Raw genomic sequence first — 13,050 nt, forward strand, 5'->3', positions numbered from 1 at the left:
CTCAAAATGTCTGCATCAGACCCTGAAGATCTGGCAAACACAAATCTTTCATAATATTTAGCAGATGCTTCTAAATATGTTTCCCACCTGTCATCTTATTAGGTGTTACAGCCCCACCTTTCCCCATTTATCTTACAATTGCAACCATGTCTGTTAAATACCTTCACATTCAAAAGGTAACCGAGAGCTGTCTTGTGAGCCAAGTGTTGCCAGATGTGAGGGAGTCCAGTCGGAGAACCTGAAAGATAGATAAGGAATCTTGGACTGGCGTTTCTTCAGGCTCTAGTGGCCCAGTGCATATGTTTGACATGGGGTTCAAACTAGCCTGCATTATGCATATGGAATGCCTGCCTGAAATGTTTTTCCTCACCTCTTGAATATAACAGCCACCTGATCCTCAAAAGGCCCAGTTTTAGGACTTGAGCCTGAAGCAGAGTGTGAACCTTAAGAATGTCAGGCGGGATTCCACCTGTGCACCATCACCAGCCTCTGGCCAAAGAGGCAATTCCTATTAGCCTCAAGCAGCATGGCTGATGGTCAGGGATAATGGGAGTTGTAGTCCAGCAACATGTAAAAGGCCACAGGTTCCTCATTCCTTCTGTAGGATGACCACCGAGACCTGCAGTAAGCTTATTGAATATCACTAAGAAGGAACTCTCCCAATGGCAGTACCTAACTCCATATGAAATGTTGCCAGGCAGGCCTGTTCTCTTTTCTGAGTATCATGATGATTTGACTTGCTGGTCTTCCCTGATGCAGATCTGCCTCCACCACAAGTACTAATGTCCAGTATTGTTTGCTTTGTGGTCTCTTGAACCCTGATCCACAGACTACACTGAAGCCAGATCTGGCATCTCATGCAATAAGACTGTACTAGTCACCTGCTAGTTGGGCGAAGGAGCAGTCATGGAGATTAATAGGTATGTGCTATGAGCACTGCAGATTCCTCCTCTAAGAGGCAGGTGAGCCCGAGTGGGACTGTTCTGCCATCAGATGGGAAAGGGAGGGCAGTCAGCTAGTCCCCAGAGGGCTTGCAATTATACTGCCCCCTGGAGTTTTGAAGGCTGTGCTTCACAATACATTGCCAGCTCAATTATTTTTGAAATGGTTCTTACAATGTGGTCTACAAACTGGTGTTGGACCAGTTGTATCAATACATCTCACAGCCCTAGCCTGAAACAGGGAGGCCTGCTCTACCAGTGTTTGCTCCCCGTGTTATTTAGAGCCCTGCTCAAACACAAGGAATAGAGTAGGCTCCCCGCTTCAGAACCTCTGCCCCAATGTGTGGAAATTGACATGGATGTGATGAAAGGGAAGGGGCCAGTGAGCACTGCCCCATCTAACTGTGCGAGTAAGAATGCCTAGATTACCCATCGACTGATCCAAGGTCACCCAGTAATTTCGGGGCTCATCTGAACCCGGGTCTTTGCAATCCTAGTCACAACACACTAACCACTGTACCACACTGGCTAATCCGTATCAGTAAAGGTTAGATGAAACCCAGCCTTGCTCCAGTTGACTTGGGGATGAAGAAGACAGTGTAGACATACCAGCTTCACGTGATAGATGCATGACTTCCTCCATGAAGCCTCCTGTTCCTCTTGACACAAACGGGTTCTAATAATTGGTTATAAACGTATAGTGCAAGGTCTTCTAGAAGTTGCTGAACTACAACTCCCATCAGCTCCTACTAGCATGACTAATGACCAGGGATGATGAGAGTTGTAGTTCAGCAACATCTGGAGGACCAAAAAACCCCCGCTCCTGCCATGGTGTCTTAGTGTCAGGTTATACCATCAAATGGTAAAACATTTGCTGGACTGTCTCACATCAGGCTGTGCTGGACTAGAGTGGAGGTTTGTGTGTTAGACTGTTCCCCCTATGCAAGGCGGGAGGTGTCATAGAAAACTAGTATGTCAGGAAAAAAGGTTGCCTTCTCTGGATGTTATTTATACCATGTTGGCCTTAGGAAGGAAAAAATCATCTTGAATTGATAGGCTCTGGGTGAGCCTGCTGGAGAATTAGTGTCTGCAAAGTTCAGTCTGCCTCATGCTCATCACATACCCATAAATTTCTTTTTATCTGAAGCTCAGCAAACCCATCTGTTTTCTTTAATTTAATCCAGGAGGGGAAAACATTGTTCTGTCATAACTCAGTTTTTCTACTATTATGCATGTTAAAAGACATTTTAATAAGAAAACGTATTTGATATTCATAATGGTTTCTGACATTTTAAATTATATTCTATCTTGTCTTCTGTATTTAAAAATAACAAACATGAAAGTGTGGCTGAGTCATCAGTTGAGCCCCGAAATTAATGAGTAGCAAACATTAATATAGACAGACACAACATCTGGTCGTAACCTGTTATTTGTACAGTGAATGAAAAGTAAGAATCCTCTACACTAAGCAAACTCATTCTCTGTTGATCCTTACGTAGCCACAATGGCACCTTCCATGCACAGAGTAGAGGTAGCAACTGGATTGGGAAAAGTTTGCAGAAGTGCACAGTTAAAAAAAAAAAAAAACCTTTACCAAAAAAATCTGAAGAGGAGGGGATTTGGAAGAGAGTCCAGTGAAGATGGAGATGGGCACAGAGCCCTGGCTTGCTGGGTATGGGAGAGATGGAATGGAGTATCTTGGAAGAGGTACGTAAGAATTATTCTGCTGGATCAAGCCAATGGCCCATCTAGTTCAGCATCCTGCTCCCATAGTAGCCAATGAGATGTCCATGTCCATCAGAGCTTTCCAAACCGTGTGTCACGAAACATTAGTGTGTCTTTTGCAGTGTGTAGGTGTATTATACAAACGCTCTCCACGCTCCTCCCGGGGCTGGAAAAGGGTTCGTTTAACGTCCAGTTTGCTAGTAAAACTGAATTACTGTGTTGCAAAATGATAAAAAAGGTAAAGGGACCCCTGATCATTAGGTCCAGTCGTGGATGACTCTGGGGTTTCGGCTCTCATCTTGCTTTACTGGCCGAGGGAGCCGGCGTACAGCTCCCGGGTCATGTGGCCAGCATGATTAAGCCGCTTCTGGTGGACCAGAGCAGCACACGGAAATGCCGTTTACCTTCCTTGCAGAGTGGTACCTATTTATCTACTTGCACTTTGACATGCTTTCGAACTGCTAGGTTGGCAGGAGTGGAAAATGATACATGTCTATAAAAGTGTGTCACCAGCATGAAATGTTTGGAAAGCTCTGCTGCAGGTTATCACTGGCTGGAACTATGAAGAGAAGCACTCTATGCTGCAATATTTTGTTCCACATCACACTTCTATTGCAGAACTCATTTTAGAGCTTCTGAATATATTGGAGGGGGCAGGAGTGTGTGCAAAGTAAATTGTTAAATGTAACAGTTTTTAAAATTATTATTGTCCTGCCCTTCCTCCAAGGAGCTCACGGTGGTGTACATCATACATCCTCACACCAATCTTGTTCAGTTGGTAAGCCTAAGAAAGTGGCTGCCCCAAGGCTAACCAGTGAGTGTCAAGGGAGCAGACATTGGAATCCTGGTTTCCCTGGTCTTAAGTGCAACACTCTGGCCACCAAACCACACTGACTTTCTAGTCTAGCTAAGCTAGGCTGAGTAAGAGTTTGTGGGATGTACCTATGACTGCATCTAGATAAATATAGCAAAGCCAGCCTTGCGAATAAGCCCATTAATGCTGCCAGTCTATGTGAAATTTCACTAGCCCTCTTGCCCAGATCCATGTTAATTTTAAAAGCTCCTTAAAAGGAAAAGGAAGGGGGAAAACAACCTTTATTCTACAGCCTGATCCTGCATGTGTTTACTTGGAAGAAAGTTCCTCTATATCCAGTGATACTTACAAACCAATGTGCGTAAGATCGCACTGTTGATCTTATGCCCTTAAAACACGCTGGTTTATTTTATTTGCCCCCCCCCCATTAGATAAAGGACCTTACCAGTGTTTCCACACAATTTTTAGATCAGCAAATAAGGGATAATCTAATTTCCTTGAAAAATCCAGTCATACACAGAACTGCTCAATGTCAACATTGCAAAGCATAGGAGGAGAATGAAGAGCTGATTCCTGAACCCCTGCTTTTATTCTTGGAGAATTCTGCAAAACAATTGAACCTCAGGATATTACAGTAGCAGAGCAATAGTTGCTGCCAAGATAATATAAAGCAAGGGGGGCATATAAAGTCCTGTGTATATGGGCTACAGTGAGAGGATGGTCCCTTCTGATTCCCAAGAGAGTTGTTGTTGTTGTTGTTGCTGCTGCTGCTGCTGCTTTGTCTGGGCTGCTTTTCTCCCAAAGGGGCTCAATGTCTCTATGGGAAGAAAACCACAGCAAACCACAGTTTGAGGGTTCAGGTCTGACATGCTTGTACCACATTTAAAATTGCTGACTTTACAGAAAGTCAGTGCAACATCCAAAGTTGCTTTAAAGATTGCTGGACTGTAGGAAGAGATTTTCTCCAATAGGTGGAGTATCTGCTTCAGGTTTGTTTTATGATGGCACATTCACAGCCGAGCTGGCCTCCCAACAGATGAAGTGGGAAGAGAGCAAGAGCGATTGCGCTGTGTTTATTGTGGAAACATGCCACGTTTTAGTAGATTTACAAGCAGCTCATTGGAGCGCCTGATTGCTCTGCAGTTTTGCTTTCAGTCCGTTATTCTTGCTGATATGTTGCTGGTATATATCTCACTGAGACTGCAAAAGATTCTTTCGGAGACATGACGTGGGCCAAAGCACGGAAGATAGAAACCAGCTGTTGGGCAGCATTTCTTCCAGCGGCTTGAGGAATTCCAGCAGGCTGCAAGAGTCTGATTGGGGATTGCCATATACTGGCTGCCTTTGCAGCTATGTTGGTCAACGCTGGCTGAAGTAAGGTTTTCATGGCAGTGATTTTTGTGCTGACGTTAATTTGTGATCGTTGTGGTAATTCAGGATGACACTGTTCTCCCTAAATGGGGAAATTAGCAGGATAGGATCTTGCTCCTTTCTAGATAATTCACAGTCCTATTTTCAAGAGAAGGGATCCTTATATTTAAGCTCCACACAAGTACTCCTTTCTGTGCAGTATCTTGAAATATTTTTAATACCTCCCCCCCGTCTTAAGAATCCAATTCCATGTTTAGTTTTTACTCCCACAATTGGATCTTGCATCTCTAAGCTTCCCTGCCTTGAATATGTCTTGTTTCTGGTCAAGTCAACCCAACCCACCCCGGTTTTCAATGCCTTAGATAGAAATTCACTAGCCCTGTTGGGGCATCATGCTAAGCCATAGTTTATATCCTGCTGCAGCTGTGAGATTGGCCAGGAGTGATGCAGCATCCCAAGTGCTCTTTCTGAGCAGTGTGTGGGGAGCTGCCTTGTAAGCTTGGTCCTGGTTTCTGAGGATTGGGCCCTCACTGTTGGCTTTCCTTTTGCCGGCAGAACTTAAGCTGGGCTGCCAGGTCACCTGACAAGCTGAATGGGTTTCGCATCCAGTGTAAGCCTCCCCCTCCCAGTGTCCCCACCCTCACTACTGCCCTGGAATGCCCCCTTTTCAGGGCTTGCATCAGTTTAAGATCCACTGTGCTTGGCTGAGCCAACTAAGCCTGGATGAGGGACTGAAGCCAGTGCGTCTTCAGCTGAGCCAAGGTTGGAGACTTACGCTGGTGTAGCTCAGCAGAACCAGGGACCAGCCAGCTGAGCTGAAGATCCACCACATCCTAAGCCATTCAGTGGATCTGGGCTCAGGATTGCACCCTTAATGATGCTGAAAATGTTGCAAAAAATAAATAAATGAAATGGTTGAGTGTTTTTAATAGTAGCTTTTTGTGTAATGGCAAGGAAAAACCTGACACAGAAACAGACAGATTTTGCATTATGATAAAAGAAAGAAAATACATAAATTATGTGCATTGTCCACATGGCTGAAAAGCAGTCCAGGGCAGAGCAGACGCCTTGCTCATGTCATGGAAACATCATCCCTACATTGTGGTTAATGGGCAACCACAGCCAACTTCTTAGTCAGGAGTTGTGACTGGACACTTTTCTGGATGTGGTTCCTTACTTCAGGTTATAGGGACAAGAATCTGACATGCACTGAGTCAGACCATTGGTCCATCGAGCTCAGTATTGTCTCCACTGACTGGCAGTGGCTTTCTGAGACTTCAGGTCTCTCTTGAAGTTGAGACCTTGTGCAATTAAAACAGCTTCTCTAACCCCTGAGTTATGGACCTTATCTCAGCAGATACGTGAAAGACTTGTGGACAAGGCTTTTAGTTGTTTTTCTTTACACCTTCCGCCTCCTGTTTTCACAGGCCAACCAGCATAAAAGGTATAATTGTCTTCCCATCTCTATAAAATCTTTGGGCTGTATTGTTTTCCTCCCCCAGTAATTTACAAAGCAAACTATTGTTATGTTCCTGAAGGGAGCATGGAAAATATGCCACTAAAAGCAACTCAGTCCGAGAGAAACTGTTTTCAGACCTTCAAGAATGAGAAACACAAGGGGAGAGCTGCACGATGAACATGATTTCTTCCATAACATAAAGACTCCAAACTCAGCTATTTCCCTGGAGGCAGTAGCTGCCCTTTTATTCCTTGCAGAGGAGAATCTATGTAAACATAGAATCAAAACAAGCATGCAACAGATCCACAATGTGAAGTCATTCCAGGGTGCCAGATATCCCTGACTTACACATCGTGGTTTGGGGCTCCAAAGTGGGTTGTTCAGACCTAGTGGGTGGATTGCTAGGCTATGGCATTGTTATCAGTGTACCTAAGAGAAGTGGAATCTGATTCATCTTTTGTCAGCCAAGCTCCACGAGAGCCTGCAGTTGTGGGGGGCGGGGGGAAGGATTCTGTCTCAAGCAGACCTGGTTCCACAGACCTAGAGGTAAACCAATTGCTTGAAAACAGGCTGGTGTTCGGGTGCAAGGTTATGTTTAGGTGAGGCTGTCTTTATAGCTGCTTGATGAGAAGAGTTTGCATGAGGTAATCTTAATGTGACAGGGTGGGGGTGGGGGGTAGGCTAGATGGTGTCCTCAAACCCACAGAGCCTAATTTGCCTGGCTTGCTGAGAGACTAGAGAGCTAGTGGCACAAGAGGTAAGGTGCTGAAAGATGGTTGCTGGAAGTCCTCGTGGCCTCCTTGGCTTTCTTCGGCTTGCTTCCTATGTTTCTCTGCAACGGAGTTGTTGCTTAGAGGGCAGAGCTTTCCATCTGTGAAGCAACTCCTATGTGGTTTGGACTGATGTGAACCAAACCAGCAACTCTCATCTTTTTCAGGGGGTTTTCCTTGGGGTTACAAACGCCAGGAGTATGATTGAGCACTGATTGAGCACACTTTGAAACCAGCTTTAACCACATGGGAGCTGCTTGCCACAAATGACTGCCCATGAAGTTTGCCTTTTAAGCAATTCCAGTGTAAAATGTGTTGTGAGCCTATTTGGCACTCGGATCTCAAGATATGTTAGTTATGAGAGTATTAAAAAATGCATGTGTTTTTAAATTTCCAATATTTTGCATTATTATTCATTTTTAATCGTTCATCACTCCTCCTTTTTAAAAACTGCGGGGAGTAAGGCATGAGGGTGGTTACAGCTGATAAATTTTCTAAAGATTATGCTTACCCCTTTTAGGCCATGCAGACAACAGGTTGGTTTAGATGGCATGGTAGGCCAAACTTTGGTTTAGCAAAACTGTGTGAACATGTGGGCTGCTGGAGATGAGCTCACAGCCACTTGGCTCCTCCCTGGTCCTATTTACTGTCATGCTCCTTGAACTAAACCAAGGCTTGGCTTAGCATCTTGGTGGAACAGGGAATCGTGGTTAAGCTCTCACCTCTCTTACCACAAGCTGGAGCGAAGAACAAATCTTCTCACGGTCTCACTAAGTTAGATCTACTGTGTAGAGCAAACTAGTTCAGTAAGTATGCCAAGATCCCTTTCATCCTTATGAATAAGGGTCCATCACTCTTCTGCACCCTTGAGTTACTCTCCATAAGAAACAGAAAAGTAAAATGATAGGAGGAACTGGGAGGATAAGACTTATTGCCACAACAGCTGCACAACAACCACAGAAATTTGTGTCTTCAGGTAGAGCCATTTGGAAACTTGAAGTGCACACAGGATCTAATGTGATCTTTGAGGAAGGAAATAAAGTGTTTTCCCATTTTAATAGAAAAATATCAATACCAGTTGGAAAAGAGGGACAGTACTTAACCAGAAGCACAAATGCAGCATCATTATGTTGATGACAATGAGAAGAACCAATCCCCCCCCCCCCTTCTGGTTGTCAGTGACATCCATCTGTTGGCTCTGCTTTTCTACAAATTGCCTGTGTTGTTTACATTGCAAATGGATTGAAGCAGGAAGTGTTGTAAAGCCATATGTGTGAAAATGCCCTGAATTGTCTTTGTGTCAGGCTGAACAAAGATTGAGGTTAATCCTTACCTATCTAGACAATAAAGCCACAGGCCTGTGTTTGATGTCCGGTTACAGTTACTACAGCCGGGGCTCTAATCCAGTGTTATACTCCTGGGACTCATTCAGAAGAGGAACCATGAAGGTGCTTTGAGTAACAAGTAAAGTGTGCACATGTATGCACTCCTCATTGTAAGCAATTGCCTGTCAAATTGAAAACCACTAAGGCCATTAAGTGAGGGCCATTTGCTACGTGGTGAAAAGCAGAGTCAGGGAGGTTGAATGGAGAAGTGTCCCCCTCCCCCGTTTCACCAAACAGGAGGAAATAAAGCAATGACGAGGCAGCAGGCCCTGCTGTATATCTCATCCATTAGAGGTGTCTGGCAAGAATCCTGTTTCACAATTAGATAAAAGCTTTTCCATTCTAAATCACTGTCCAGAAGACAGTTTGGAGCCTAAAATGCTGAATCGAATACACAGGGGAAGCCAAGACCCCGCTCTGGATGCTGGTAATTTATATGCATTATAAGCATTTACACAGAAGAATGTAGGCTCCTACTCAATGATGTGTTGGTTTTTGTTTTTAATTTAACTGGTTTTCCCCGCAGTAACTTTGCGATTTCTTTGACTCATTTGACATGATCATATGGTGTTTCTATTGCCTATAATCCTTGTGTGTCCTGCACTGCTTCAGGCTGCAGGGTGATGCAGGCATGACAGGGAGAAGGGTTCTGAATTAGCTTTCTCCCTTAGGCACTAATTTTTTACATGCAGGAAATGTTCTCTGTGTGACTTATTTTGTGGCATTAAGGGTTTTTAATGTAAATTGTATACGTGTTAGAACTATCTTCTACCATGTTCAACTAATCATAGTTTGTTGTTACATTCAACAAGACAAACTGAGGTAAGTTTCAACTATGGTTTATTGAAATAAGCCAGGATCAATGTGGACATAATGAGAAATTCTGATTATTGTAAAGGTGAAAGTTCCTGGCTGGCTGTGCCAGAGGAGGAGAGAGAAGGGGGTGTTGTGTGCAAAGACTAGCCCAGCTCATTCCTTGAGTGCCAGCCTATGATTTAGTGTTACATCTGAACCAAGACTCATGTCCCAGTCTTTTGATTTTCTGAACAAGGCAACTGTGTCTCCCAGTGGATATTGAGCTCTCTTCTTTAGTTAAATTTCAGTTTTGGGGGAATAGCCTCAGCGCCTAGGGCTTGCTGATCGAAAGGTCGGCGGTTCGAATCCCTGCGGCGGGGTGCGCTCCCGCTGCTCGGTCCCAGTGCCTGCCAACCTAGCAGTTCGAAAGCACCTCCGGGTGCAAGTAGATAAATAGGGACCGCTTACCAGCGGGAAGGTAAACGGCGTTTCCGTGTGCGGCTTTGGCTCTGGCTCTGGCTCTGGCCAGAGCAGCGATGTCACGCTGGCCACGTGACCCGGAAGTGTCTCCGGACAGCGCTGGCCCCTGGCCTCTTAAGTGAGATGGGCGCACAACCCCAGAGTCTGTCAAGACTGGCCCGTACGGGCAGGGGTACCTTTACCTTTACCTTTAAGAGTCTGTTGTTTCTAATCCAAGAAGCAAAGGAGAGAATAAATCAATTCATGATTTATCATTGTAGTCCATAGTTATGCTTATGGAGAGAGATGCAAGTTTTCAGTCTTATGGATCTAGCAGCTTTAGAACAGCATAGAGCGGTCATGTATGAGCAAGAGCAGGAGTGGGCCTAAGGTAGATCTCATGATGATTTGCAGTAGATAGGTAAGGATTTTTGATATGCAAAATGACCCCCTCCTATCACCACCCTAAATCATATTGCTGAACTGCAGAAAGCTTGGGATACCAGAAGTGGACTGTTGCATGGAAGGGCACTCAGAATAAATTCCTGGCTTCAGAATTCTTTCATTCAGTGTATGTCTTTTGTACCAGGCTCTGGTTGGTGGATTTTTGGCTGCTAGTAAAAATAAAATAAAATAAAATAAAATAAAAGCAGCTCCTACAAATCTGAAGTCTACCACCACTAGGCAAGAGTACTCTATTCCTAACCAAGACACATATGGGACATGGGGACTTTATATCTATGGAAATAACAGGTGAAATATGTTGAATATAAAGTAGCTACTTAGTGCTAAGAGAGTCACATCTCCAGGAAAGCTGCTAGCAAAACGCAGGTGGCATTTTTTGTTCAGAAAGTTAGAAAGACGTCCATTTGAAAAGGTGTTTTCTCAGATGGATATGCATAACTATACATAAAAAGTGAAGTGCCTGATAGCCATCTCATAGGATTACTGCCAAACAGGTTATGGGAGGCCTCTGGTATAAGCTTAACACATACTGGAGCATGCCAACATATGTCCTGACATGCTTAATACTTATGAGAACTGGTCTGGATTGCATCTTATAGCCTGATAGAACAGCAAAAGCTGTATCAAAGCTGGTAGTGCCCGACCTCTAGGAAGTCTGTTCTGGTGTTTTCCCCACAACTGTATGTAGTTTTATAGGATCTATTTTGATGTGCATGAACTCTGCTTTTAGCCATGTCGGATAAGGAGTTGTCTTTGTGTTTCCTTTTGTAACTTCAAATAGAATATGACCAGGAAGCACGTGTTAAATTAAATCAGGCAACAACTTATATAAAGAAATGATAGAGTGCCAACACTACAGCTTCTTTCTGGAGTAGTATAGCTCAGAAAAATGAGCAGCAAATGCACAAAATCAAAGGGACATCGCAAATACTAACAGTATACCAAGAGAGAGACTGTATGACTGTTGAGAAGAAAAATGGAGACTGTAAACCTTGACAATTGGCTTCATGTCTCTTTCACCCACATCTTGTAGGATATAGGATAATCCCAGTAATTATGTATTGCAAAAAATCATTGTGCCATTTCAGAGGGAAATGGGCCCCTGGTGTTATAGTGCTAGGAAACCTGATAAATCAAGACTGCCTTTGAAATTATGAACAAGGGACCTTAGCTAATCAAAAACCACAAAAATATTAATCATCCCAGAGCATGTGTGTGAGTGGGTTTAGAACTCAGCACTAAAAAGGCAGCTATTTTAGAACCACAATTCTATCTTTTCATCATGAAAGTGATCTAAAAACCTACAGCTAGGGCTGGTCAAGGTTTTTGACTACTGCTGGCCCAAGACATTTTACTGCCTGAAGTGGTGCCAAAGTGTGCACACCCTCCTACCAGTGAGGACAAACGGTTTAAAAATGGCTACACCATTCAAACACTGATTAAAAATGGCTACACCATTCAAACACTGATTAAAAATGGCTACACCATTCAAACACTGATTCCTGCTTTGATCTAGGGATGGGTGATAATTCCCCCCCCCCCAAGTTCGTATTTGAAGCAAAGGCTACCAAATTCATACTTTCTGAAATAACACAAGGAATGAAACAGTGCCATGCTTCCAAATTCTCACTTCTCCAAATTTTGCAATACAGTTCTCCTGCCAAAAATGCTTACCCAAAAATGCATATTTTGAGGTAATGTGATCAAAGAAATGCATATTAATGAAAATAACACAAAAATGCATTATTTTGAAGAAAATTGCTTGTAAAAATGTGTATATTTTGGATCTCTTTTGGTCGAATTTTACCTTCGCTCTTCCCCTGAGTTGAGTGAGTTCAGAGAGGTCGGGGGGGGGGCATTGGGTAGCACCTATGCAATCAATGGGTGTGAAGCAAGCTTAAACTTGTAGTGTAATGTCATGAATCTATGAAACCCCAGCTATGTTAAAAGCATTTAAATGATTTATTCAATGAGCATTATTTTGCAACTTGCAGACATTTCTACTATGAATATTTCAAAATAATAACGACTCACCTTTTTGTTGTTCCTCACTGTGCATTTTAAACTTCTCCAGTTCTGTTTGTCTTTATTTACATTCTATAAAAAGATACCCTCAACAAAAACTTCACAATGGGAGAAATTTTAATTTGATTTGATGCAAGATGTATCTCAAAGACTGGACTGCAGGCGGTCCAGGCTGCTTTATGGTCCTTTGTGAGGTAAATATTCTGTCTCTTGTGCAAAAGTTCACAAATTGAAGGGATAAACAAGGCAAAGCAGAACCAGATGGGGGATCTGATTCTTAAGCAATATCTATTTTGTCCTTTAACTTTCCAGGAAAAAGCCAGCAATAAACATCAGTGTTGCATATCCCAGTCTGGATGACCTTTTCTGGGGAAGGTCATGTGGTTTAATTGATTGTTCCTGCCCTCTGAAGCCTCCTGTTTTGTTATTCCATAGTCACTGCTTTCCCCATGAGGCATGGGTCTTTTCCTGGTGCTGCACTGCCATATATTCTATCCGAAAGCACTGATGAACTCATCAAACTCAAGGTTCATCTTTCATCAGGGAAAGTTGAAATCAAAGGCAAAGCATTCAGGACAAAAAAGTAGCTTCACACACACATATTATCCCATTCAATGGATTTGCATGTCATCCTCTTGACTCCATCACCAATTATTCATTCATTTTGTGCCTCTTTGGATCCTTCTTTATGTCCTCTTTTGGGTCCTTGTGAATTTAGTTCCCCTTGTTCCTGGCCCTGATGGTTGTCCTTTCTGTCACTCTGATTTTACCAGGCTAAGGAAGAGAGCAGTGACAGGAGCAAGGACAAACAGCACCAACTTCCACTTACTTATCTTTCCCT

At 43.4% G+C, this 13,050-nt stretch overlaps 2 protein-coding genes across 26 annotated transcripts in view; one reads left to right on the forward strand and one right to left on the reverse strand.

The window, feature by feature from the left end:
* The window catches only part of LOC307216153 (uncharacterized protein), a 37,571-nt gene extending 25,185 nt beyond the window's left edge, over positions 1-12,386 (reverse strand). For 13 of the 17 annotated variants that reach the window (XR_013838941.1, XR_013838942.1, XR_013838943.1 and 10 more), the window contains exons 1-2: positions 12,219-12,386; positions 162-238 (exon numbers count right to left, since the gene is read on the reverse strand). Coding sequence is in view for 3 of the 17 variants with exons in the window: in XM_079976129.1 (XP_079832255.1) it covers positions 162-238; positions 12,219-12,243 (102 nt within the window). In the remaining 14 variants the exon portion in view is untranslated. The remainder of the gene's footprint in view (positions 1-161; positions 239-12,218) is intronic. The other 4 variants (XR_013838938.1, XR_013838939.1, XR_013838940.1 and 1 more) reach the window with 1 other exon arrangement.
* Positions 1-13,050, forward strand: part of SH3PXD2A (SH3 and PX domains 2A) — a 259,361-nt gene that overhangs the window by 136,319 nt on the left and 109,992 nt on the right. The window lies entirely within an intron of this gene.

This window comes from Podarcis cretensis, assembly GCF_951804945.1.
Source record: "Podarcis cretensis genome assembly, chromosome: 5".
NCBI lineage: Eukaryota > Metazoa > Chordata > Lepidosauria > Squamata > Lacertidae > Podarcis > Podarcis cretensis.